The sequence below is a fragment of the Molossus molossus genome, unplaced genomic scaffold (genome assembly GCF_014108415.1).
Source record: "Molossus molossus isolate mMolMol1 unplaced genomic scaffold, mMolMol1.p scaffold_m16_p_17, whole genome shotgun sequence".
Taxonomy (NCBI): domain Eukaryota; kingdom Metazoa; phylum Chordata; class Mammalia; order Chiroptera; family Molossidae; genus Molossus; species Molossus molossus.
The window spans coordinates 33,086,710-33,114,593 of record NW_023425352.1 but is presented as its reverse complement, the minus strand read 5'-3'; the positions used below and the strand labels follow the sequence as shown (position 1 = coordinate 33,114,593).

Here is a 27,884-nt window from a genome sequence, read left to right as displayed (position 1 = left end):
CCAAATTCTGCTTGTGTAGCAGGCTGTGGCTCTTGGCTTGGAGCCCGTCCATGGTGTGTGCCAGAGTGACACTCCTTCTGACTCTGGCACCAAATGCTAGTCCTCTGGCTGCTTCTGCAAACTGTGCTGCCCTGTGGCCAATTTCCCCTAAACTCTTCCCTGTGAGACGTCCCTCCCCTCCTGTGTTCTCCTGGGAGTCAGCAGGGAAGCAGGAACCAGGGGGTGCAGAGGAGAGGACTACAAGGAGAGGGTGCTGGTACGGAGCCTGAGAGGCAGTGGGTGGAGTGAGGAAGTCATGAAGGAGCATCATCATGGCAGAGATGGAGGGAGGCAGGAGCCATGCACCTCCGTGCCTTCACAAGTGCCTGAGTGGGAGTCACACTCGCCTACAGACCCTTCACTCATCCAGTCAGCATCCTGCTGCTCTGTCTCACTTGATCTTGAGCCTGAGGAAATAGGCAAGGCCAGTTATTATCACCCCAACCTCCACCCACTTCACAGAGAGGAAAAGTGATGTTCAGAGTGATTCAATGACTTCCCCCAGACAAAAATCAGGCAACTCAATCCCAGCTGCTTTAGGCTCCAAATCCTAGAGCCTACACTCCAGAGACAGTGACTGAGCACTTACCAGTGTAAGATCCTTGAAGGAATCAAAGATCTACAAGACATGGCCTCTTCTTTCGGAGACCTCCTTCTCCAGGAGAGAAGGCAGAGAGTAAAACTACTGTAAGGGCTGCCGGTGAGGTGGGCACGAGGAGAGGAGAGGACGGGAAGCTTCCAGTATGGGGAGCAGGGAAAGCCTGCTTTGCCTCCGGCCCGCACTTCAGGTACAGAACAGTCGCAGCACCAAGCGACCCTTTCATGGGTGCTGTGGGAGACAGACAACTTCAGTTTCTCTGGTTTTGAGTAACGATCAAAGGATATTAGAAACAGGAAATAGGCAAGAACTATTTAGAGAGAAAATAGCCTTGTCTAAAGAATTTCTGTTCACACTAACTTGCATTTTTTATTTTTTAACTTATAAAGCCAATTAATGGATCCCAGATGAAAGGGAGAAAGAAAGACACAGTGAATGACTGACTTCTGGTTTGGTAGCAAAAAAAAAAAAAAAAGGTTAACTTCGATTGTATCTGCAATGGGGATCAAATCATTGACTGGGAATAGAAGTTACTTTTTACCTTACACTATTCTCTAGCATTTGCCATTTTTCCATGAGCATGTGTAACTTTTACGATCAAAGAGAAATCCATCTCTCCCTCTACACCTCACCTCCACTGGTCTTGGGACCATCGTATTGTGTCTCACCTGTAACCATAACCCTTTTGTAACAACTGGTAACAAAAAAGGTTCTATTTACAGTGCTTGCTATATGTGAGGAAGAGTGCTACATTCTCTAAATATCTTACCTGTTTCTTACCACAATTTTAACAGTAGGTGCTACCACACTCTTTCTACAAATGAGGAAAATAAACCTCAGAGATATTAAGTGATTTGCTCAAGGTCCCAAAAGGCATAGGCAGTGGAGCCAGGTTTGGAATCCAGGCAAAACTTGCCACTCCCACCGTTCTCTGCTGCCCGTTAACTTCTTACCCCAGACGAACTCACGTCACTTCTGTGCTTATAATCTGTGGCACCCCCACCCCAGCCTCTCCACTGCTCAGAGGACACACCTAAACTTCTTAACATGTCCTTTCCAAGTCCAGTTTTCAATGCATTTATTCATGTACTCATTATAAATCAACAAATAATATCAAGCCCTCACATTTGTACTTTTAGGTACAACCTTCCCAAAACCATGTGACATAGGCAGGTGAGCAAACAGCCCTAAGCAGTTTCGATAGCTTGTCAAGAGGCAAGACGATATGCCTTTCCTTTCCTTCCTTGTTCTCACAGTGCCCGGAGCTTCCTACCGAGTTCAAGCGCGGCAGGTTCCTCCATCCCTCTCTGATTCCACACACTGTTTCCTCCAGTGGGTGTGCCCTTCAGCCCACCTGGGGAGCACATGCCAGTCCTTCACGATTTCTGTGGCTCACTGGCCCACCTTTCTTTGGGCTCCCTTAACATCCCATTGAAACTCTGCATAATCACACTGACTATATTAGATTAGATGCATTTGTTTGCCCGTCATCTCCTTTGCAGTAGACTGTGGACTTCTCTAGAATAGAGATTGTGGGTTGTGAGCAGGGCCTTATTTAGGAAGCTAGGACAAACGAGTGACAGAGGATGGAATGGATGAAGAAAGACATGATTAATGGCAAATGTTCGTTTCTACTGCTTCCAGGATTCATGTAACACTAAACCAATAGTTATCAAGAATAAGGCATGGTAGTTGGGGCAGAGATAAATGGTAGTGTGTTAGGGGAGTGTGTGTGTGTGTGTGTAGAAGGAGAGGGGGAGTGAGTATGTATATAGTTGATATACATATGTAATTTCTCTCTGTGTATATATAAAATGTTGGTACGTGTACATAGAATGTGTATATGTAATGTAGACACATATATAGTGTGTATAATGTGTGTAAGTACATATAGTATACATGTATAGTTTATTTATATATATATAAAATATATAGTGTACACAAGCTTGCCTGTGTACTTACAGTATGTAGCTATATAGTTGGTCTGTGGTATGTACATAAAGAATGCATACATACCGCTCTGTCTGAATAAGGAATGGAGGAATGTCCTCGGGTGAGGATTAAAAAAAAATTAAAAAAATAAAGAGTGCATATATAGTGTGTATACATATATAGTGTCTATTCACACATATATATGGTATTTGTGTGTATACACTTCATCTGTATGTGTATTAGAACGTAATGCAAGCAGAGACAGAGGGTGCACTTGAAGATGGTAGTAAGGACATTTATTACATACAATATGGATATCTCTTAATAAAAAGAGAGTTACTTTGAGGCTTGACTCCCTGCTGAGGAGAGCAGTCCCTGAAGGAAGAAGAAACAGAATTAGGAAGAAAAATAGTTTAGAGAAATCTCACTAAAACCAAGCAAGAACCACATTCCAAGAAGAGGCTGCTTAGCAAAATCAAATACCTTAACAAAAAAGCGAAGGAAATGGAGGGGGGCATCCATGGATTTGATAGGTAGGAAGATGGCAGTGAACAGGGGTGAAAGTTCCAGGAAGAGGAGAGGTGGGATGACTCGGGGTGAGGAGGTGGAATCAGACACTTTCCAGTCTGTCTCTTCCCAACACTTTGCCCTTGAAAGGATGACAAGAAAAGCAACTTTCATGGGAGCAGGCGAAGACATGGCTTTCTTTGGTCCCTGTAAGAGGGGAGAGCTTGACCATGTTTGTGGACAGACCTGCATTCATGTCATGAAACGTCAATCATAGCAAACACGGCTGAGACCTCCAACCCACCCAGCAGACGCTCAAAATCTCTCACAACTCTGTGATATGGGTCCTGTCATTATCTACATTTTACAGGTAAGGAAGCAAGGCACAGAGAGATTGAGTAACTTTTCCAGAGTCGCTCAGCTTTTAAGTGGCAGAGTCAAGGTCTCCCCCGCGCCCCCTACCCTCGGCAATCTGATCTCAGCACGTGTGCTCTAGCTGATGTGCAGTAAGAGACACAGAAAACAGAGCTGTGACCTCATGCTTTCCCAAGTCCCACTTAGACTGGCATAGGCTTCCTTTCCCTGGCTTTCTCTTCTGCCAAGCAGAGGCTTGGAACCCAGGGACATCCACATCAAAGTAATGGGCCAGGAGGGCACTGTGTTGGAGGGGCAGTGGCTGGAGAGAAATAGTGGAGAGGGACCATTTATTTGTTGGTGTTGCAACTGGCATCTTTCTAGTAGTTGGTAAGATGGAGATTATCTTAAGCATCATCAGAGAACAGGTATAACGTACACTATAAGACCTGAGTTCAAAAACTGGCTCTAAATTATAGTATTTTACAACCTGCAGCAAGTCACTTAACCTATGAAGGTACCAGTTCTGTATCCATAACATTAGATGATAATAATAATAATTTTTAAGAATAATGAAAACTATTGTACATCCCTCAGACTATTGTAAGGAGCAGGTGAAACAGTGCCTGTGGCAGTGAATGAAAATGGGAACTATTGCATGATCATCATCATCGCTGTTATTGTTAGGCTCTCAAACCATCTGAAAAATTGCTCATCCTCTCCACTCCCCCACTTCCACCTCCCAAGGCATTAAAAATTGATAAGGCATCTGATTTTCAGAAAGTATTTCTAAACCCAGATAACTTCTGTGTGTACAATTTGCCAAGTTCAAAATTCCCTTATACAGTGAGTTAACATGACACATTGTTAAAGATCTTAGAGAGTGGGCAGTGATCAACTGTCATGACCCAGGATTTGCAAGCAGCTTTGGGGTGCCTGGAGCTAATCAAAACAACATAGTTACATCAGACGTTCCACACCTGCCTATTCATCCTTCTTTGCTCTCTCCACTCAGCATGTTAATCATGGTATTGATATACAACCTCTAATCAGCATTTTCCTCTTACATTTCACTACCTGTTTTCATGGATTTCACTTTTATACATCAATATAATCTTTAGTCCCAACATGGTCTTACTAAGGACAGAGGAGGAGGTGACTTTAGTGAAGAAGCAAAGTGAACACACACATTGGGAGGGAATGTGGGGAAATGCCTATGAGTTGCCAGACATTCTGATTGCATTTGCCAAAGATTTGGAGGAGTCTCATTTGTCAGACTGGGGAGACCAGGTGTTTAGATGGATTTTGCACTTTTAAATGAGATAGTTTTGTTCATATATATAGTGAGCTTAGAATTACATGCAAAGCTGCCATTCTTTATACTTTTCTGTCTAAATTGTCTTGATTTTTAACTTTACTCTATATAATTACACTCCAACAATAAAATTGAAACAAGTAGGCAGTAGCTGGATGGGGTACGTGATGGATGACAGGTGTATGGGCAGTAATAGGAACATTTACTGTCACAAGTAATCTTCAAGAACATCTAAGACATAATCTCCTTTTATAATTGAGGAACCATAGATCTAGGGTCAAATTTCTCTCCTTTTTTTTTAAATTTTTTATTTTCTTTGAGAAAGCGATACGCAGTTCTCATGTTTGTTTTACTTAAGAAAAGTGAAGCCCTGGCCAGTTTTGCTCAGCGGTTAGAGCTTCAGCCTGTGGTCCAGAGAGACCCGGGTTCGGTTCCCACTATGGGCACGTAATTCTATTGCAGCTTGTCCCTGGCCCTGGTTGGACACTGCGGGAGGCAACCACTTGATGTGTCCCTTTCACTTTAATGTTTCTCTCTCTTTCTCTTCCTCTCTCTCCTTCCCACTCTATCTGAACAAAAAATGGAAGAATGTCCTCGAGTGAGGATTAAAAAAATAAATAAAAGTGAATATACAAAATCCCAGGTAGCAGAGGCAATGCATATGATGGTCATTTGCACTAGATGGTTTCATGGAAAGGAGGGTGTACTCTGAACCCCTTACGGTACCTATCAGCCCCTCTAAGTCACACACATGATTCACCAGTTTTGCAAAGCAAGGCACTCCACTAATTCTATTCACCTCACCCCTAATACCGCCTCCCCTTCCCCAAATAACTAAATGGTTGCTCAGTGTTAATCACTCTAAAACTTTACAGGGTAATTCTTTCAGTTGCCTGTTAAGCAGATATCAGTTAAAACACATTCAGAACAATAATGTTTTTTCCTCTTTAAAATCTCTAGACCAAAACAGACAAACCGACTCCTTCTCTGCCCCTTTCTCTCCTATCACGCCCACAAACACCCTGCCACCAGATATCTCTCTTTCCAAGGGGGCGCAGACAAAGGCTCTGACAGATACCTGCCATCCCAGCTCCCTCTTCCCGTTTTAGATTTTTACTCACAATGCCAATGAAACGGGAGCCAGTAGTTGTTTGGTTTATGTTCTGTATTTTGTTTGTTTTTCTATTTAAACGTACAAATAACATTTCTATTTATAAATACAAAGTTCTGTAAAAAAAAAAAAAAAATGGATGATAATCTTAGTCACTGTCCAGCAGGAACCTGTTATATTGCTTATAGCATCAGAAAGCAGATTCTCCATTTAAAAATATATATATGTTTTTTAGCCTGGTTCTAGGACATTTTCAAGCATAGGAAATTCTTTGTCCTACAAACAAATCCTTTTAGAGATTATCTAAATATGCCAGTGATGAATGTCTATATTTATCCAGGAATCAAGGCTATTGAAGTGAGCTGGAATTCAACACCATGTATACACTTGCTGATATAGAAATAGTTTATAAATTACTTCATCAGATTGCAAAAATACATCAGATATCTATACATTTCCAGCAGGTAATAAATTACTTACTAAAATATAAAAATAAAAAAGCTCAGGTGTGTTTCTTCTGTTTCAAGTGTGAAACGCACAGCAGTCCTGGTTCTGGGGCAACCCCTTCCCCACTGCAGCCACCCCCACACCGGAGGGGAGCGTGTTACTTGGCGTGAGTGGGCCGCAGAGTTCCCAATAGTCTGTCCCAGTGTGTGAAGTAAGGGGCGAAGTTGCAGTTAAACTGAGAGTGATGCAGGTCGTGGTGTGCCACACCCCCGTACCACCCAAAAGGTACCAGTCTGTGCGTGGACCAGGGAAAGTCATAGCCGGAGTGGTCCTCCACCGACAGCCAGATGTTGACCACGTGGAAGACCAGGATGGTGAGCGGGTGGCACTGGAGCACCGTGACATTCATCATGTCAAAGAAGCCCAAGGAAAACAGCTCCCAGACGCTCATGTACTGCGTGGCCAGCGCGAACGAGGGCGAGTTCTGGTGGTGCATCTTGTGGAAGGTCCGGTACAGCCAGGGCACTTTGTGGTGCAGCAGGTGCCACACGAAGAACTCGGCATCGAAGAGCAGCAGGCAGAGCACGACGTGGCACACCAGCTGCAGCAGCTCAGGGGGTTCGGCGGGCAGGAGAGCCGGGCTGCCGGCCCAGTACACCAGTGTCAGGGGGAACACGAACACCAGGTGCTGGTAGAGCGTCTGCGCCAAGCAGGGCAGCAGCTGCCGCGCCGTCGGCAAGAAGTTGGGCTGGATCTTGTAGCGCCGCAGCGCGGGCACCCAGGGGCACAGGAAGTCCAGGACCACGAAGGGCAGGCAGAAGACCACGTAGACGGTGATGGAGAAGATGACCGGGAAGAAGGGCGATTGGGTAAGGGACTCCAGGGTCCTCAGGCGGTCCCAGAGGGGCTGCAGCAACAGCTGGCCAGCGCTACACGGGACATGGAGCTCGGAGATGTTGCTCATGGCGAGGCTCTGCTTGGCAGCCGCTGCGGCTGCTAGCGTCCCACCGACTTTATTTAGGACCGGAGCCCCGCCTTGGGTGACGTCACTGCCTCTGCTCTCCCTGTCCCGGCTGCACAGAGCTTGCACACAAAAAATAACTCCACGGAGTTGTACCTAGTACCTAAAATACACACCTGCAGCTGCATTTCATGGGCTTTCATATATGCAATATGAATGGCACCCAGTAACTTCATATGCATGTAGAATTACGTTCTACTTTTTAAAATTGGCGTGCAATTTACAGAAGACACAATGCATAGATCTTTAAAGGTTCTACGAGTTTCTGAGTTTGGACAACTCAATTCATCTGTGTCATCACCACCCCCAAACAAGATAGGGAATATTTCCATCGCCACCATTAAGAACTCCTTTGAGATCAATGCAGAATTACTTATCTTTTGAAATGCATATGTATTCATAAAAACGCAAGTATAACTACATTTTTTAAGATGTTCAAAAAGTGATGTACCTTCTGTATTTCTGATCTTTTCTGTCTGCACCCCTTGTGTGGATTTAACCAGAAGCGAGCGGCAAACTAACCTTTCTCAGAGGCAGTCGCGGGTCCCGGCCGCGCGCAACGGCGATTCGCGCAGGAAATCAGACGAGTCCGGGTGGCGGGACCGGAAACTCTACAGTTCCAGTCTCTGGAGAGGATCTGTCCCCACCGGTTCGCCGCAAGCTCCAGGCTCCACCGCACTCGGACCCTCCCGGAGGAGCCGCAATCCCGGGCTGCCTGTCATCCCTCCGCGGCGCTGCGAAAACGCGCAGACCCGCGACGGGAACGGCGACACGTCGCCGCAAAGAGGGGACAGCGACTTCTAGGCTTCGCTTTACAAAAAAAAAAAAAAAGTTCTCAGTTTAACATCTAGCGCCGGCCGAGATCTGGCTAAAAAGGCCCCGCATCTCGGGAAGCAATACAATCCGTAAAGCGCCCACTGCTCCTGAGGGGAATATTTGCGTGTTCCTGCAGCCTGGAGAGCTGTTGGGTGGAGATGTTGCGCCTACCCTGCCCTGCCCTGGGCTGGCTTGGCGCCAGCTTGCCTTTCGCCTTCGCCCCCCATTTGCCCCAATCCGAAGCCGGACTGTGAGGCCCGCTCCGTCCCTGCGTTTTTCTGCCATCAAACTGGGGTTGACTGGCCAGGGACTGAGCGCTAGGAGGTCGGTCCTAGGAGAGCTCTCGGGAGACCTCCCAGACCAACAACAACGAAAGGCCCGCGTTTGACCCGGTAGCTGGAACACTAGCAGGGCCTAGAGAATAGGTTTGGACAAAAACTTGGAAGCCAGGGGCCCAGCTTTGCCTCTTCTGTCTGTGAGGTTGGAGCCAGCGCTTGACTCCTTGAAGCTTTGCATTTTCATATCTGTCCCCACTCCAAGTGAAATAATAATATAGCTCTCTCACAAGTCTACTTCAAGCATTAAATAGGATAATAATAATAATAATAATATTAATAATAATGTTACCATGCAACGTCTGCGAAGCATTAGCTAAATGTTTTACTTAAAGGGATTTCACCCAGTCCGTGGAAGTAGGCATTATTATTATTGCTGTGGTCTCAGGAATGTTAAAGTACAGTGCCTGGCACATAGTACACATACAAAGTAAGACACATTCATTTTATTTTTTCCATCGCCATTCATCCCCTTTATGCCCTCTTCCACCTCCATCCACACTGCCATATCCGCTAAAGCACATTATTTTAAATTTACAGTTCACGTTTTACCTGAAGCATAGTGAAGTATGCAATGAAAATCAAATAAAATTACATAAAAAGAAATAAAAGTTATAAAGCCATATATTGTGAGGAAAGAATAAGTACAACAGATATATAAACCAATATATGGGCCTAGAAATATAATATCTAGCATATATACACATCCTAATATATGTATTTATACATGTGATTATATAATATACCAGTTCATAATATATACTTACATATTGATATATAATAACATAAGGTGTATATGGGTTATATAGGATGTTATACACATACATTTATAATAGGCCGATTCATAATTCACAGCCTCCCAATCAGCGTATGTTCCTGGACGGTCACTGAAGGGTTACAGATATCTCTTAGATGTCCATTCTCTGAAGCCCAAGCCTCTGTCTGTACGGCAAGCTTTAAAAAATAATAATAATAATAATAATAATAAACCTCAGTGTGCCATCAGATGATTATGATATTCTGCTCAGATCTTGATGAGATAAAGGATCAGAAGCAGCTTTGAGCTTCTTGACAGCCAATGCCAAACAGGAGAAAAAGTGGAGACAGGTACAGTGCAGGCCCTTGGCCTCCCTGCTCGTGGGTTTCTTCCGGTTAGAAAACCTTTCTAGTCTCTTCTTCGACCCCCGTTCCCCCAGCGCTCTTTCCAATTCACTCTTAGTGCATCCCAGAAACTCCCTTCTTTTCCGTTTCTGATGGCTCCCACCCAGCCCTTAAACTCTATACAGCTCCAGTAGCATGTCAGAGAGAAGAGGAAGGGCTTCTTTCCCTTGCTCTTTCTTTTCTATGATTTAAAAAGGTAAGATAAGAAGGTGTATTTGAGAACTACACCACACTATTGACTATAGTATATGCCATTTACTCAGCCTGCATTCGGGGACTCCCCAGCACTCGGAAGGGTCTGGCACAGCTCACTTTCTCGGACTTCCAACTGAACTCTGCTCAGAAGTAACATATGCCTCAGATTTGCCCTCAACACACATTAAGTCAACCTTCAAATTTCTGTCGGGCTCATGTTGTCCTCTCCTTGTGGTTTCAGCTACCACGTTTGGATGCTTTGGGTGGATGGGGTGGTGGCATTGGCAGGTTGTGTTTAATTTGGACTTAGCTATTAGACTGTTGTCAGGACTGTCCCCTTGGAGCCCCTCGCTCCAACCAACCCATTCTTCTCCTCCTTTGGTTCTTCCATCCTCTATCACTAAGCCTGTTAGAATATTCCGCCTTAACATCCCCCTGTGCAGCAAAACCTTGAAGCCATGGCTTCAGCCTGGATGGCCCGGGCTCTCCCCACTTACAGCACTTGGAAGAATAACCACCAGCTTCCCTGCCTTTCCAATCCACGCAGCCACCGGGACGAAGTTTGTGTCCAGTATATGAGTGCAACCATCTCAGAGCACATGGTCAGTTAACCTCTCATCAGTTGTCCATTCCAGGTCACAGAGGATGCTGCAAACACAGGTACAAGTTGTTTGGCGGCCAAAAACTGGACATCACTTAATGGCACCAAATACAATTGAACCCTATTTAATTGTGACTGAAAAAGTGGTATCACTTCTTGAATTGGCAAGTATGCACCTTTAAACACTTTTAATTTACACAAAATTGATTTGAAAGCTTGCTAGATGAATTGGTATTTTTAGGGCACAGATTCTATCTTCTAGAATTTTCCCCCCACAGCCAAGCATTATACTTTGCACATAATGAGTGTTCAAAAGTTATTTGTGGACTCAATGTACATTTTAAAAGATATTGGCTCTAAATTGAGGCTAAAAAATTAGAATTTTTTTTTTTTTCTGCACTGGTTATGTAGGTTAGGTCTACTTATCCCCTGGAACAGTTTTTCATAAAAGGAGGCATTTATTTCTTATGGTATTAGGACTTTGGCCACACTATTTCTTGGACTTTCCTATTTGATTTTAACTTACGGTGTCCTATTTTTATCTTGGCATATTCTCTCTGATAAGATTAGAGTGTAGGAATCTTTTCTTCTCTAGCTATCCCAGAGATCAAATCACTTTTCTGAGAGTACAACAACCAAGTGTATGCATGTTTAATACAAGCTACAAGTTATTTGGTATCAACTCATCAAAAGACTTTGTATACTGACACCCCCTCCCCCATTCCCAAAATAGAACGTGTTGTTGGCAAAGTGCTTACCTACAGCATAATCTCTTTTTCTGTGACCGTTATGGTTGTTTCTTTCCCAAAGAGACTGTCTTAGCATCAGTTTAACTGAAACAATTATTTCTGAATATCAAAGATGACAGGTGTTGTAATGTTTTACACCTGTAATACATTCAGACTCATAGAGAGTGGATAATCTAATCCCTGGTTGTAAAAATGAAGACAGCCTCAGAAAAATCAAAACTAACTAGTGTTACATAGCGAGTTATAGCCAATCTGAGAGCAAAATCTGGTCAGTGTCAGTTTCAAGATAGGCGCCCCTACATTAGAAGTGGTGTTGGGATGAAACATGGAAGTTGCATTTATAGGACAATTTACAAATGACTTGGAGAACATTATCCAAACAAAACAGGGAATGCTGGTGAAGAATATGACACAGTGCTGGTGCATGTTTGATTTTCAATGTTCTCTTCAGATTTTTGACCCATCTGGGTCACGTGTGTGGGTCCTCTGCTGATGCTATTGGAACTCTCATCAACTTCTTTTAAATATTTAAAGCATATAAAATCATTCCCGTAAAAAGGCATAACATTGGCCCTGGCCAATTTGGCTCAGCCGTAGAGCATCTGCCTGCAGACCAGTGAGTCCCGGGTTCAATTCCAGCCAAGGGCACCTACCTAGGTTGCGGTTCATCCCCCCTCCCCCCAGTCATGGTCGTGCAGGAGGCAATCAGTCAATGTGCCCCTCTCACATCAATGTTTCTCTCTCTCTCCCTTTCTCTCCCTCTCTCTCTATCTGAAGATAAATAGAAAAATGTCCTCAGGTGAGGATAAAAAAAAAAAGTATTACAGATGTCCCCCCTTTTTGCCCCATTGACCCCCCTCCTCCCACTCCCCCCTCCCTCCTGCTTTCCCCAAGCATTGCCTATCAGGCAGAGAACATACTCACCTCACCTGTCAAAGGGGTTGTTGAGAGGATCTAAGCCTTATGAGAAAGCTTAAGAAACCCAGAAGACATAATGTAAAATGCTGAGTATTTGTGTTAGAACTACTAAAACTTGTGGGCAGAGAAAGAGTTTTCTGCTTAGCTTGGAATTAAACTTGAAATCTGCACCTAGAACAATACAATAAATACTCCTGAATGAATTACTGACATTTTAAAAAATCAGATTTATTACAGTCTGATGTTGCCTTTCAGTGGTCACATTATGAAAATCTCTCCATCTATTAAAATATTAATGACAAGAGTTAAAATTACAGTGTATTTTAAATGTTTGCATTGAACAAAGACCTTTAATACCCAGAAACAGAAAATAGTCTTCATTATTTGGAGATAATATCAACAGTCTAAATTTTGGTCCTTTGTAAAGTGTGAGCCTAAGGTTAAAGACATTTCCATTTCCTCTCCCATGTCTGAGGTTCTGACTACTCTATTAGGCAATTAAAAAAAAATATATATATATATATAAATATATATATATATATATATATATATATATACACACACACACACACACACACATACAGGTACCACATGAGCTCACTTATTTATGGAATATCATGAACAAAATAAGCTGTCAATCAAAACAGATCCAGAGACATGGAAGTAGGGAACAGACTGACAAACCTCAGGGGGTAGGGGTGGGGCGGGGGTTTGGAGGAGAAGAGATAAACCAAAGAGCTTATATGCATTTGTACATAACCAATGGACACAGACAATAGTTTGGGGAAAGCAGGAGGGAGGTGGGCGTGGGGAGGAGGGGGATCAATGGGGCAAAAAGGGGGGACATCTGTAATACTTTTTTTTTTATCCTCACCCGAGGACATTTTTCCATTTTTTGTTCAGATAGAGTGGGAGGGAGAGAGAAGAAGAGAGAGAGAGAGAAACATTGATGTGAAAGGGACACATCAAGTGGTTGCCACCCATACAACCAAACCAGGGCTAGGGCCAAACTGCAACTGAGGTATGTACCCTGAGCGGGAACCGAACCCAGGTCTCTCTGGACCACAGGCCGATGCTCTAACCACTGAGCCAAACCGGCCAGGGCTGTAATACTTTCAACAATAAAGATTTAAAAAATAAAATAAAAATATGTTTTCAATGATTTTTAGAGAGAAGGTTGGGAAAGAGAGAGAGAAACATTGATTGGCTGCTTCCTGGCTGCCTCCTGCACGCCCCTACCGGGGATCAAGGCCAAAAGCCAGGCATGTGCCCTGACTAGAAATTGAACAGGCAACCTCCTGGTGATGGGACAATGTTCAACCAATTGAGCCACACCAGCCAGGACCTATCAGGCAAATTTGTATTTTCATGTCACATGTGGTACAGCTATTCTTTGAGAACATTTTTTAAATGTTATGTATTAGACAGGATTAATCATAATCCCAGAAATGACCGCAGACATGGTTGAATTTACCAGTTCTCCAATTACAAACTGGCTCATAAATCAACAGTTCGCCTCTTCCCAGAAGGGGAGAAAGCCTCCTTATGAAAGGTTTGGAAACAAAGCCAAGAGTGCCCTCTTATGGTGAATGAAAAACAAAAACAAAAACAAAAAACTCTCTTGTGACTTCATTTAGTGGCTTTGCCCATGTACACACAGTTGTCTTTGTGTTCCAAGTTGGCAAATATTAACTAGTCTTTTCTTACCACAGAGGATCTGCTCAGTAGAACTATATCAAACAGAGATGATAAGAAGTCAGAACTCCTACAAGCTCATTACTGAATTTCTTGAGGCACAAGCTCCAACCTTGTTCTACACTCTCAGGCAAGGATAAAATAAAATGACATTAACCACCTGGCCAGTGTGGCTCAGTAGTTGAGCGTTGACCCATGCACCAAGAGGTCATCGGTTCGATTCCTGGTCAGGGCACATGCCCAGGTTGTGGGCCCAATCCCCAGTGGGGGCACGCAGGGGGCGTCCAATCAATGTTCTCTCTCATCAATGTTTCTTTCTTTCCCTCTCCCTTCCTCTCTTTCTAAAAGCAGTAAAGAAAAAAAATTAAAAATAAATGACATTAACACAGCCCAGGTTATAAAGGTATAAAAATTCATATAAAGAGCCTGTGTACGTATGTCAAGAGCAAGAGGTCACCAAGAAAGGCAAGTGTACAATGTAACCCAATTGTAGCAAGAATGGCTATGTAGTACTCCACCTCTAGATTGACCCACATACTAAAGAAAAATCCCCTGAGATTTACAAAGATGTTGAAAAAAACAACAACATAGCAATAATAGGGAGGCATTATAGAATGAAGCCCCTGCTCATTAATGTAGTCTGGTGTGTTGATGCTGTAATGACCACAGGTTCTCTAGAGCATCTATAGGAGCCTCCCTGAGAGCAATCAAAGCAAGAGAAACCAAGCCCCCTAGAGCACTGAAGCCCTTCTCCAGTGAGTTTTCCCTCACCACTGATATAAACCAACAAACAAAAACACCTACTCACTGTCCCTTTCTTTGCAGCCCTAGCCAAGAATCTTGTACCCGGTTGGCCAAACCAGTTTTCCTTGGTCAAAGGAGAATGGCATTTTCTTGGGGATATATCTACTTTGCATCTAGTATGTTTTCACTCTTTTCTGTTGTTGCCATGAAAAAGCAGATTCCACTAAATGTGCAGCCCCAGATGTTGCCTGTGCATCTAATTTTATTGAGCTAAATAAGTCCATCATTTTCCACACATTGTCAATACGCACATATTTATTGACTCACTGTATTCTAAGCGGTGTGTTAGATTTGGGGTAAGATATATCTTCTGCCCTCAAGCTCACAGAGTAGTGAGAGAGATCACATTAGACCTCAAAATATAGGTTTTTGGGTCTGTAGCATGACTTCTCTCTTCCGGCTTCAGTTGCTTCATACGTTCATGGAGGGCATTGGGTGGACACTCCTTGAATCCATGGCCCTGCCTGTTACAGGCCACTACCTGCAGGTGGGGTTGATCACTGCTTAGTGTCCACTCAGCCTCACTCTGTTGACTCTGCGGGATGACATTGAAGGCCAGTATTTCCAAACTATCCCCAATGCTCCTTAGGTTTGAGACTACTCTCTGCTCCCCATTGGAGAAGATCAAATGTTCACAGGCAGTATCAGCGAGGTTTATAAGGAAGAGAGGGAGATGATGGGAAAGAAAAGCATAAATCTTTACGAAAAGAGGAAGTGGAGTAGAGAATGTTTATTAAATAAAGAAGACACACACACACACACACACACACAATCCGTCAAGCCTATGAGGCTCACTGAGTTTTATTGAAAAGTTTAATAAGATTTTTCATGTTACAAAGTATCATTATGCTGTCTTCACATATTAGCCAATACCAAGCATTGTTTATTATTGCAGCTAGAGTAACTGTATCAGGAAAACATATCAACTGTTATTCTGTCCATCTGACAGCGCCTAAGGAAACAGCACTGTGAGGAAAGCCAGTGAGCGTGGGTTTCCTGACAGAGGGACACACATCAGGAGTAGCAAAAGCACGAACACACAACCGAAAAACAGGGCGATTCCCTGAGCTGTAACCTTACAGCATTCAGTTACATTTCTCAAGTGTGAACATTGATTAGGACCCTCCTCCGGGGCAGCCTTGGGGCTTTGGCTTCACTGCTGAGCTCCGGCAGCTTGTTAGGAGAAAACATTAATTGCAGGAAAAAATAGTGGTATCGTCTCCGCGGGACTTTTCTTCTCAAACAAGTGGGTTTATGACCTGCCTCACAATTAAAGAGTTCATGAATATAGATGCGTGTGTGTATTGGTCTCCATGTATTTAACACACAGTTGTTGTTTTTTAAGGAGTGGAATTTGTTTTTTAAAACTCCAGCAACTTATTTTGCTTCATCTGAACAATTGAACACTTGCTAAATAGAGGCTATCACAGATAGATTTGATACAATTCATTATAGGATCTTCATAATTAACACAGCTGGGGTGCCACTGGATTTGACTTGGCACCTACTACAGGAGAACATGAGAAAGTGTTGTTTAGATCCCTAACTACAGGGCCATTTGAAGAGCCTTTTAAGGCCATGAGATGAGAACAGTGTCAGATTATTTACCGATGACCAACACAGTTTAAAAATCCCAACACACATCAATGTGTCCTACATGGGGGTAAAAAAAAAAAGCAGTATTGTATACTGTAAATTGTATGAATAAGCAGAACGATCATGACCTTTCACAAGTCAGTGGTATTTTTAGGAGACTTAGAGAAACTACACTATGGTTGAGACACAAGCTGCATGTTTGGCCATGATTAAATAAAACAAACAAAAGCAAGTGTATTTCTAACCCTAACTGGAGAAAATTGGGCATCTTCAACATCATAATTTTCTTGGATATAAAACTATAAATGGCCTGGAAAAGAAAAATCAGTACTTTAGAAAAATTATGCCAACAAATTTTTAACATGGTTTGATCATGGACTTGATGGTAAATTTCTCCATCTGACTTTCATTAATGCCCTTCCTCATCAGATTAATCATTTTGTTATAGAGCCGCCAAGGGGCATCCAAGCCCCAGATAAAGTCGAGATGCTCCCATTCTGGAAGGCACTCGTGATACACCAAGTTGGTGATCTGGGTCAGTAAGACACTGATGTCCTTGGTGTCCGCCAGCCAGTCCCGACCACCGCTCCAAACAGCAGTAGGCACCTGCATGTCTTTCACATTGTAAGTGGGAGGGTAACTCTGTAAGAAAAACCCACAGAAAGCTAATTTACAAAAACACAATCGACAGTCTCCATTAACCACTGATTAATTCATTGAACATAAAGGACTGAAATTTGAAAATCACTTTGTTTCCTTTTCAAGTCCCTATTACCAGAATGAAATCTAACCCACAATGAGGGAACGGTTACCATAGTAACACACTAGGCACAGTAACAAGTGTTTAAATGCCCTGGGAGGAAGGTTTTCTCCCAGGTCGTCCATTCAAAGCAACAGAACCAAGTCGTTGGGAAGGGGCTTTGGGGTTCATACCTTCCTACTTTCTCGCCCTCTAGGGTATAACACAAGTCACTGATATCTCTCAGCCTGCGTGTCCTCATCTTTAATCATAATCATCATCACAGGGAAGTTGTGAAAATTAAATAAGTAAAACATGGCAAAATGCCTTACCCTTTAGAGTACTTAGCATCAAAAATGATAAATGTATTGGTATATGGAAGAAAAGACTTAGGCAATGTAATTCTAGGCTTGTCTGACTCTCAGGTCTGTGTTTCTGATCACGATGAGTCACGTACAACGGTGATTGTAACAGTCGTTACACAGGGCCAAGGAAGTTACAAAGAGGGAAGGCCCAGTCCACAAGCCAACCACAGAGCTCGGGTTGTTCTGGATTTGAAACGCTATCTGGTCGACTCTCCCACAAATTTCCACAGCACCTGAGCCCAGCCAGAGTCCTGACAACTCGGGCTGGCCTCCTCGATGAGTTTTCAGGGCCCACAAATTTTAAAGTCTGTACCTGGTTGTAATGCAAATAATTCTTGGCACTGCTGCCCCAGTCAAAGGCTTGAAACTTCTGCAACTTGAAAGTCTAAAAAGAAGATAATTTGGGGAATACAATTATCTGGCACAGTTTGAGGTAACATCACAGGTTGCTAGAGTTAGCCACATCCTCAGAAATCGACTTTACACCCAAACCCAGATTCACTCTTCATTTCCAAACCGTAATTGAAAATAAATGCATTATTTTGTTCTCCTTTACTAGCCGACTCCATTTTTCATTGTGTGATTGGAAAGTAGCTGTTGTATGACACACTAAAGCTGCTATGTACATGCTGTGAATTTTTTTTAAACAGAATGCCAATTATTTAAACAAAAAGTAAACTTCTGAATGTACTATGTGAATAAAATGACCTTGTAGGACACCCCCAAACTCCTATCACAGGAACCCCCAAACTTCACACCTGAAGTGTAGCCCTCAGCCTGCCAGCATCCAGATCCCTCAAAGAAGCCTTTCCCAGCAGGCACCACGGCAGCCTGCACCAGGCGGAGATGGCAGCCGCTGGCCAACAGCCCGGAGGAGAATCAAAGAGAAGTTCCTATGGAACAGCTGCACAAAGCGACCATTCTTAACAAACAGATGATACAGTGAGCAGGCGAGCAAAGGGCAGGACTGCCTTCCACAGCGACTCTGGTTCAGAAATGTGCATGAGGCACATTCCAGTGTGGTTAGAATTAAAACCACAATGGGGCCCCAGAGAGAGGCTCTGGGCTTCAGTCTGTGGCCTTCGACCCCGGCCAGCTGCTAGATAAAAGGAGCTGGGACAAGAACGGAAGACTGGTCTGCAGCTGATCCAAGAACTCTGCACACTCAACTCGCACACAGGAGAGAAATCACACTGTCCTGTCACACGCAACAGGGTGCTCTGACAGCCCAGGCTGCCATGGTGCCGAGGCCCCTGACGGTGGGGTCAAGGGTCATTTGTACTTTGCTGAGTCACGTGGCATAGCACACATGGCCTGCAACGTTCACTAAGCTGGGTAGTTCAGCCTCTGCCTTCAATTCGGTAGGTCATCCTTCCCACAAAAGTGCACTGATTCCCGAGGTGACAGAAACTGGGCCTTTTTAAAAATCGTCCATTAGGTAAGAGGGTAAAATGTGTTCCAAAAGGTAGGGGTATTTTTGTTTACTTTGGATATTTTGTTTACTTTGGATATACAAAGTAAACAAGTGACCATCGACAGAAATATGGCTGATGAGACAAGCAGGAGGCTTGAATGAGCAACTGTAAATTTAAGAACGTTTGAAGGTTTCGGGACATTCCTTCCAGATGGCCCTTCCAAGCCACAGGAAGCTCTAGCACCCAGCCATGACATTCCACATTGGGTTTTAGCCACCGCAGGGCTAAGAGGCTCAGCAGGTCCCGCCTGGTTCCTTAGAGGCCAGCCCGGGAGAGGTGAACTCTGGCACTCCCAACAACTGAGGAAGGGTACGCAAGCACCAGTGACGTCCAGGTCAGTGGGTCCCAAATCCAGTTGGGCAGAAGAATCTACTGCACATAATTTTTTGGAAAAAAAAAATACAAATTCTCGCCAGCTTGTTGTGGCTCAGTGGATTGAGTGTCGTCCCATGGACTGAGAGGTCCCAGTTAGATTCCAGGTCAGGGCACATGACCGGGCTGTGGGCTCGATCCCCAGTGGGGGGCATGCAGGAGGCAGCCAACGGATGTTCTCTCACACATCGATGTTTCTCTCTCTCTCCCTTCCTCTCTAAAAACTCAATAAAAACATGTAAAAAATAATAATACAAATACAAATTTTCACCACTCAGCAGCAAAAGGAATGAATGACAGATATACATGACATCAGGGAGAAATCTCAAAATAACTATGCTGAGTGACAGAAGCCACATAAAAGCAAGTATACACTGATTATACTTACACAAAACTCTAAAAAATGCAAACTAACCTATAATGAAAGATCAAATTGGTGGTTGCTTGGGGACAGAAGTGCAGAGGAGGGTGTTAAAAGGGGACAGAAGAAAAATGTTGAGGGTGATAGATAGGCTTACTGTCTTGATTGTGGTGATGGTTTCGTGGGCAAATACCTATGTGCAAACATACTAAATTATACACTTCAAATATTGTATGCCACATACACTTCCATAAAGCTGTTTAAAAAAAAAATAAAAGCAGAGTTTCTCCAGTCCAAGTGAATTAGAATCTCTAGGGATGGGGCACAGGTGTCTTTGTTTTTAAAAGCATGGATTGTAGCCAATCCAACAGCTCCACCATGAACTCAAGTCCCTTGAGCCTCTCTTAGATGAATGGGCATGTCCTTCAGTTACTTCTCGATCCTCTCCTAGAGAAGATTATGGTTTCACTTCTGGTACTCCTCATACCATGGCGTCTGAGGCTCCACCAGTTGAGAGAACCGGGAGAACCAAGCCAGCCACTCTGCTACTCTGCACCTGTTCTGTACAAACCAGGCCCCTGCAGCAGTTCCGGCTGTGCTCGGTCAGTGTGCACTTCCTTCCCGCACGGAGCTCCCTCCCTCTCCCTTTGTCCTCCCAGACGCTGTTTAGTAAATCTCTTTCCTTAGGGGAATCCGTTTGCCTCCTCAGTAAGTTTCTATCCTTGGGTATGCAATGGGGTGGGAGCGCCCTCTGCTGGTGACACTCTTACTTTTCTCAAACAATATTTTATTAGAAGTATAGTTTTACACAACTCACATGACTCTGATGCAGGCAGGAATTGCCTAATATTTGAAAATTGCTATCCAAGATACCCACCACATCTTGGCGTGGAGCTTAATAGTAAGTTATTTCATATTTTTAAAGTTAGGTGGGAAAACTACAAAATTAGGCCCTGAGGTGGAAATAAGTCCCTGACATATCGTTAGGTGAAAAAAAAAAAAAAAAAAGGAAGTTACAAAAAAGTAAAAAAAAATTAATCTCTTTCTATAACTATTATTTCTATCTATGTAGAAATAATATGCAAGCAGCAAGAGTTATAGAATAGAATGCAGATATAGTTCATATCTCTGGGTACACATTTTCTATCTCTGTGTAGGATTATAGAATAATTTCATTTTTTAATCTTTAGAGAATTTTTATTATTTTTTTGCCTATGTGTGATTTCTGAATTTTCTAGAATGGACATGCATTACTTTTGTGATTGGTGATGAAACAATCAAACTCTACATTAAAAGTTGGTGGCTCCTATTTACCTCCCTGATTGGCTTAGCTCTGGTTTATCCAGTGATGTTTCAGCACATTATATTCAAGGGGTAATACTGAAATAGCAGTTTCTGTCTCCAAAGCGGCTCTAAGATCTTGTTTTACGAAGCAACACAGAAATATAACAAAGGTGGGACTTAAGGAAAAACTGACAGAGGGGAGGGGAAAGAAAAAAAATAAGCCAACCCCAAAAGCAGGGTTTGGTGAATTCACACACAGTACAGTTTGTCCCAGGGAAGAAGATAAAAGCAACAAACACACACAAAGACTGGAAACCAAGAATCTGGGGAAGGACACCAGCTCAGATTGGTAAGCAGACTGTCCTTCCATGTGGGAAGGGCTCGCAGACAGGTGCTTCATGGGGTACACAGATCTCTCTGACGCTGCTTTGACTCAAATCCCAGCCGCTCCCCGGAAAGGCCTACCTGGCTCCAGTGAATCATGTTCTGCACAGAAGTCCCAGCAGGATTGTGTGCCACATACACAGCCACTCTCGTCTGCAAAAATCATGTTGAAATAAAGAATTTAAAAGAGTGTTAAGGAGGCACAGATAATAAACAATCTTGCACTTCAAAGGTACAAGCCACAGAGCCACAATCTCACATATATAATAAGAGCAGGAAAAATGTCTTTGACTGCAAACATGTCCTAGAAAAACACATACAACCGCACACACGCAGAGTTCATATGAAGGAAATAGAGCAGCACAGTAACCGTGGAGCTGTATGGGTTGAGATGATTGCTCATTTTTATTTTCTTCTTCATGCCTTTCTGGTTTTCTAAAATTTTATATAGCAATGATACCTTACTTTTATCATCTGAAACAATAAAAATTATTATCACTTAAAAAAATTCCCTAGAACCTTTATTCTAGAACATTAAAACCTGTTTTCAAATGGCAACATTACAAACCACAAATTGAGAAACGTCAGCATATTTGCTGGCCAAAGGGTTACATTTTTCTCAAATAAATTTTAAAATGACCATTCCAAAATTAAAATTATAATAAATTTTAAAAGAAATCACTAGAATAAATATAAATATAGAGACGTGAGTTATGACAGGTCTCCTCATGCAATAGCTCCCGTGCAGGGACAACGCAAGACGCCGACCGCGGCATCCCGGAGGATAGCAGCTGGCATCCCAGGCCACGCTGGGGCCCATTCCTGTGCCGCTTCAATGAAAGACCCCTCAGAGCTCTAATAATGTCATTCCTGCCTCTCCAGCATCCTCCAACACAAATAAGCATATTCTCAGGTGCCATAAAATCACTGAAAGTGTAAAGCAGGTCGCATTATAAACATACATACCATATTTAAATTTCTCTCATTGAAGCCACACAGAACAAAAAAGGCATTTCCACAGAGCTCCTTCAGAACGACGTGACTGCAAAAATGCAGACTCAGCCACTTCATAAACTCATTCTGGGGAAGAAATGCTTTGACCCCAAATAAGTCCTGCAAAAGAAAAAGAAACCCAAGAACACCTCAGCATTTCATTCCGGTAACGGGCCTCCAGGACCCACTCAGAAGCAGAGACGTGCAGCACGCGCCTCCACGGACGGTCTCAGAAGAGACACAGTAGCCTGTGGACATTCAAACGAGGGCACTTTTGCAATCTGTTTACTAAGGCAACAGCAGATGTTACAGATGCCTATGTAAAGTTTCAAATGAAGAAAAGGAGGCAGACTATCAAGTCAATTCCCAGCAGGCTTTTACAGTGGGAAAGGACCTTAGTGCTCACTCACCCCAGGGCCAGCTTCAAAGAGTTTCACTTGACTTGGATGGGTTGGTAGTGACTTCCCAGAGAGTCGAAAGAAATTGATTGGTCAGCAACGCGTCTGCTTAGGGCACATGCATCTAGGCTGATTCTACTGGCCAGTGGGCCAAATCCTGCCCATTGCCTAGTGTTTCCTTTAATACTTTTTTTTTTCTTGTGGCAGAATACACATAACACAAGATTTACCATGTTAACCATTTTCAAATGTTCAGTTCAGCAGCATTACGCACATTCACGTTGTACAACCAGCACCGCTGTCCACCTCCAGAACTCTCTCCACATCTCAAACTGAAACTCTGTCCCCAGTAAACAATGAGCCCCACTCCTCCTCTGCCAGCACCACCTGCTTTTGTAAATCAAGGTGATTGGAACACAGTCACACGTGTTTCCTCTGGCTGTCTTTGCATTACAGGGGTAGAGTCAGGGAGTTGCAGCAAACGCCATCATGGCCCACAAAGCCAAAATAGTTACTGTTAGGACCTTTGCAGAAAAAGCTTGCTGACTCCTGGTCTACATCAGTGCTGACCAACAGCCACTGACTGAACCTGTGTGCAAATACTTCCAGGGCAATCACTATAACCCTAGGGCAGATCTTCATGTATGTCTGCACCAGGAAATAAGAAAAAGATCTTCCTTACACAGAACCACATGTGTCCCTTTATGACTTATACTTTTGCTGATGCCTACGCTCTGGAAGGACAGGCAGGAGTGAAAAACTCAAATGTCAACAAAGGCAGTTTTACGGGTTGAATTGTTCCCCCACCCCAAAACAAGAGACATTGAAGTCCTAATGCCCCATACCAGCCTGTGCCCCCATTTGGAGACTGGGTCTTTACAGAGGAAATCCAGTTAAAATGAAGTTGGTAAGTGGGTTCTAAGCAAAATGACTGGTGATCTTACAGAAAGGGGAAATCTAGACACAGATACAGAGGGAGATCAGCACATACACAGGGAAGACACCCTGCAAAGATAAAGGCAGAACTTGCAGTGATGTTTCTACAAGCCAAAGAATGCCAAGCACACCAGCAGAAGCCAGGGAGAGTCATAGAACAATTGTTCTTCACAGTCTCAACAAACTAATACAGGCAGGCATGTAAATGATAGAACAGTCCATGGAACGTGCCAACCTGCCCAGAGTGATTACAGAACACTGAGGACTGGTAAACCAGGAAGCTTGCGCTCAGCCTAATGTGTACAACTGCTTTATGCTTCCCTCCACCCCAAAAAATAATCAGTTATCAAGATTTCCATGTAAAATGTCCTCTTTTTTTTTTTAATTTAAATTTTTAATTTTTGAGGAAATGCCCTTCTGGTTTCCACAGTGGCTGCCCCAGTCTGCATTCCCACCAGCAGTGTACTAGGGGGTCCTTTTCTCCACACCCTCACCAGTCAGCACTTGTCATTTGTTGCTGGCAGCCATTCTGGCACATGTGAGGTGATACCTCATTGTCATTTTAATCTGCATCTCTCTGATGGTTAGAGATGTTGAGCATTTTTTCATGTGTCTCTTGGCCATCTGTATGTCCTCTTTGGAAAGTGTCTATTCAGGCGTTCTGCCATTTTTTAAATGGGATTGTTGAGTTGTATGAGTACTTTGTATATTTTGGAAATTAGTCCCTTATCTACTGTATCATTGGCAAATATGTTCTCCCATACAGTGGGTTCCCTCTTCATTTTGATGCTGGTGTCTTTTTTTTTTCCTTTATTAATTTTACATACAGAGTAAATGAGAGGGAGAGAGAAATAGAAACATCAATGAGAGAGAACATTAATTGACCACCTCCTGCATGCCCCCCACCCCCCACTGGGGATCGGGCCCACAACCTGGGCATATATCCTGACTGGGAATCAAACCAGTGACCTCCCGGTGTATGGGTCAACACTTTATGTTGATGTAGTTCCATTTGTTAGTTTTTCATTTGTTTCTTTTACCCTAGATGATGTATTGGTGGATATTCTGCTATGTGAGATGTCTGAGATTTTGCTGCCTATGGTTTCTTCTAAAAACTTTATGGTTTCATAACTTACATTTAGGTCTTTTATCCATTTTGAGCTTATTCTTGTGTATGGTGTAAGCTGGTGGTCTAGTTTCATTTTTTTTGCATGTACCTGCCCAATTTTCCCAACACCATTTATTAAAGAGACTGTCTTTACTCCATTGTATGCTCTTGCACTATTAGGAATATATCCTAAGAACCCTGAAACACCAACCAGAATAAATATATGCACTCCTATGTTCATAACATCATTTACAATAGATAAGATATGGAATAGTGCAAGTGTCCATCAGTAGATGAGTGGATAGTAAAGCTGTGGTACATCTACACGATGGAATACTATGCAGCTATAAAAAAGAAGAATCTTTTATCCTTTAAGACAGCATGGAGGGACCTGGAGAGCATTATGCTAAGCAAAATAAGCCAGTCAGAGAAAGACAGATACCACATGATCTCACTATATGTGGAATCTAATGAACAAAATAAACTGATGAACAAAATAGATCCAGAGACATGGAAGCAGGGAACAGATTGATGAACCTCAGAGGAAAGGGAGAAGGGGGAAGGGGGGACAGGAAGAGATAAACCAAAGAACTTATATACATATAAGCATAACCAATGGACACAGAAAATAGTGTGATGAAGGCAGTGGGTGGAGGGAGAGGAAAGGGGGTCTCACTGGGAGAAGGAAGGGGGGACATCTATAATACTTTTAACAATAAAGATAATTTTTTTTAAATCCTGCTTTTTAAAAAAGGTGCAACTAGCCCAGCCGGTGTGGCTCACAGGTTGGTTGAGCATCTACCCATGTTCCAAGAGGTCACCGGGGCACATGCCCAGGTTGTGGGCCCGATCCCCAGTGGGGGGCATGCAGGAGGCGGCCAGTCAATGTTCTCTCTCATCGATGTTTCTATTTCTCTCTCCCTCTCCCTTCCTCTCTCCCTAAAATCAATAAAAAAAAAATATTTGTAAAATAAATTAAAAAATAAAATAAAAATGTACAATTTAACTTAAAACATGGCATGGGCCATATTCAACACTCTTCAGGCAATTTTGATCTGCTACAGCCAGCGATCTGTTTTCTATAGGCAACCAATGAATATCTAAAGACATACCAGGTCTCCTGGAAAGTTCCTTTTCTCCAGATTAGTCACACTAAGATTAGCTGGGGAGAATCAGGAAGTAAACAGCACATGCAGAGAAGGTCATGGGTCATAAAAAGGCATCAGTTGCTAAAATATCTGGCTTTGAGTCTACATAATGGTCACATGCAATAAGTGTATATATTTTTGAGGTTCTCTAGTAAAAACAAATGAATAGAATCAGCGACTTAAATCACAACAAGCCAAGCTTTCCTTTCGACCGCCATCCTTTCGACCGCCAAAGGGTGTGAAGTTGTCTTGTACTTTAGACCTGTTATCTAAACACTGCTGTGGCAAACTCCACTGAAGATTCCGTCAAAGCAGGACAGTGTTACAGGGAAAGGGAGTGTCACCTTACATTTACTGGCCTGCTCATGTCAATTTTGCTGTCTTCTAATATACACCTTTGTATTCTGAGAAAGAGTTATGATACTCAACTTCCATGGAAGCAACACATACTTCCCAGAACAGCACATTCAAAGGTTTTATGAACATACACTCTTTCACTTGGTCACTCTCCCAGGATATTATAAAACACCAGTGTCTGGAACAGCAATTCCTAAAGACCAGTCTGTCTGGCCTGCGTTAGAAACATGTAGGATGTTTGGTAAAACCTCAGATCCTGGATACCACTCCAGACTTAACACAACACTATCTCCACGGAGGGGAGGGAGAGCTTGTGTGTTTATAAAGCTACTAAATCACAGTCTCCAAAGATTCAATTAAACTGAAAGCATCCCTATGACACAGCAATTTCAGTTCTCCATAAGAAAGGGCACAAGGGTGCAGCACGAGCAAATTAGCAACAACCTAAATATCTCCCCCAGGCATCCAATTTAACAGGCAGCAATTCTTTATAATGAAAATCTTATTATGCAGCAGTTAAAAAGCATGTGATGGAGTTTTATGTATTAACAGCTCTTCAAGAGTAAAAAAATGTAATCTACAGAACAATATATACAGTTGAATACTGTCTACATTAAAACAAAACAATATATTTCTCTCTGGGAATTCACACACAAGGTCCCTAAGAAAAGACCCTAAATGGAGCACAGTGCTTAACTAGGAGGAAGGCATTAAGAGAAGCTACGGTTGTTAAAGGGAACTTCATTTGTAATCTCTGAATTGTTCATAATGAAAATTGATGCGTCTATTACTCAAGGCATTATAAACTAATGTGGTTTGAGGAAGTCACATCTTATCTGCATGTCTGGTCACCTATGCAGAGAAACTCATCTTATGTGAGTCAGATTCTAAGCTCAGAGTATAGTCTGTATTTCTTGTGAAAGTCTCTTACATGGCCAGTAGATGTTTAGCCTGTACTACTGAATGGGATTTCATACCTGTGTGTACATAAACATGTCGGACATAAAACATATATAGCGCATGCATAATGGACCATCTGCCCTCAGCTGGCTCTCGATTCCGTCTCATAAAAACTGCTTCCTCCTTGAACAGAGCTGGGGGGTCACACAGCTCTAGGGCTAAGCCCCCGCAAGGTTACTGGCTTGTGTTGGGATGGCATGTGGGAACCGGGCATGTCCTTCTCCCATCTCCTGCCTACTCCTATGTACCACTCCAGACATAGAATAAAAGGCACCTCCAAGAAGGTTTCAGCCACCTTCTCCCAGACTTTCTTTGTGTGATCAGTGGAGATCTGCACTGACATGTTAACCATGAGAACATGGGACTCGGGTATGAATTAATGATACACTTTCCCTGACTCCTCAGGGTCTGAAAGTAGGAATGAAGGGGAGAGAAGAAAACCCACGGAGAGAAAAAAAATCCCACTTTCCATTGGTAGCAAAACAGAGAGGAGAAAAGCCCCGACTCTCCCTCTAATGGCCAATTCTTCAGAGCTGAAAAGGAAACTGTGAGCGGGAAATGGGTTAAGTACCTTAATGAGAAAATATGGAAATTGTCCTAGTCTAGTCAAAGGACTGGTAGCGAACTCGAGTGAAGTCACAGGAGCCAGGGCAAAAAACATTTTAATCTTCCTGGCCAGCTCCGGGATCCGTGAAAATGCGATAAAACCTGTGGGAACAAAAGGAAGGTAACAGGAACTGAACGGTCTCTGAACGGGCAAGGGTGGTTGTGCGTGGCAACCTGAGAAACAAGCGGCAACAGGGTCCTCTG

The 27,884-nt window shown here is 43.1% G+C and overlaps 2 protein-coding genes across 2 annotated transcripts in view; both read right to left on the bottom strand.

Annotated features, from left to right (window-relative positions):
• Positions 1–6,460: 6,460 nt before the first annotated feature.
• CH25H (cholesterol 25-hydroxylase) lies at positions 6,461–8,983 on the bottom strand. The gene is made up of 4 exons (XM_036265939.1): positions 8,903–8,983; positions 8,348–8,554; positions 7,972–8,134; positions 6,461–7,386 (listed from the first exon to the last, which is right to left on the bottom strand). The coding sequence occupies exons 1-4, from the start codon at positions 8,981–8,983 to the stop codon at positions 6,461–6,463; spliced, it is 1,377 nt and encodes a 458-aa protein (XP_036121832.1).
• A 6,393-nt stretch (positions 8,984–15,376) lies between these two features.
• Positions 15,377–27,884, bottom strand: part of LIPA (lipase A, lysosomal acid type) — a 30,971-nt gene continuing 18,463 nt past the window's right edge. The window contains exons 6-10 of the mRNA XM_036265642.1: positions 27,646–27,782; positions 22,141–22,287; positions 21,256–21,327; positions 17,612–17,683; positions 15,377–16,836 (exon numbers count right to left, since the gene is read on the bottom strand). Of these exons, the coding sequence (XP_036121535.1) occupies positions 16,552–16,836; positions 17,612–17,683; positions 21,256–21,327; positions 22,141–22,287; positions 27,646–27,782 (713 nt within the window). The 3' untranslated portion in view covers positions 15,377–16,551. The remainder of the gene's footprint in view (positions 16,837–17,611; positions 17,684–21,255; positions 21,328–22,140; positions 22,288–27,645; positions 27,783–27,884) is intronic.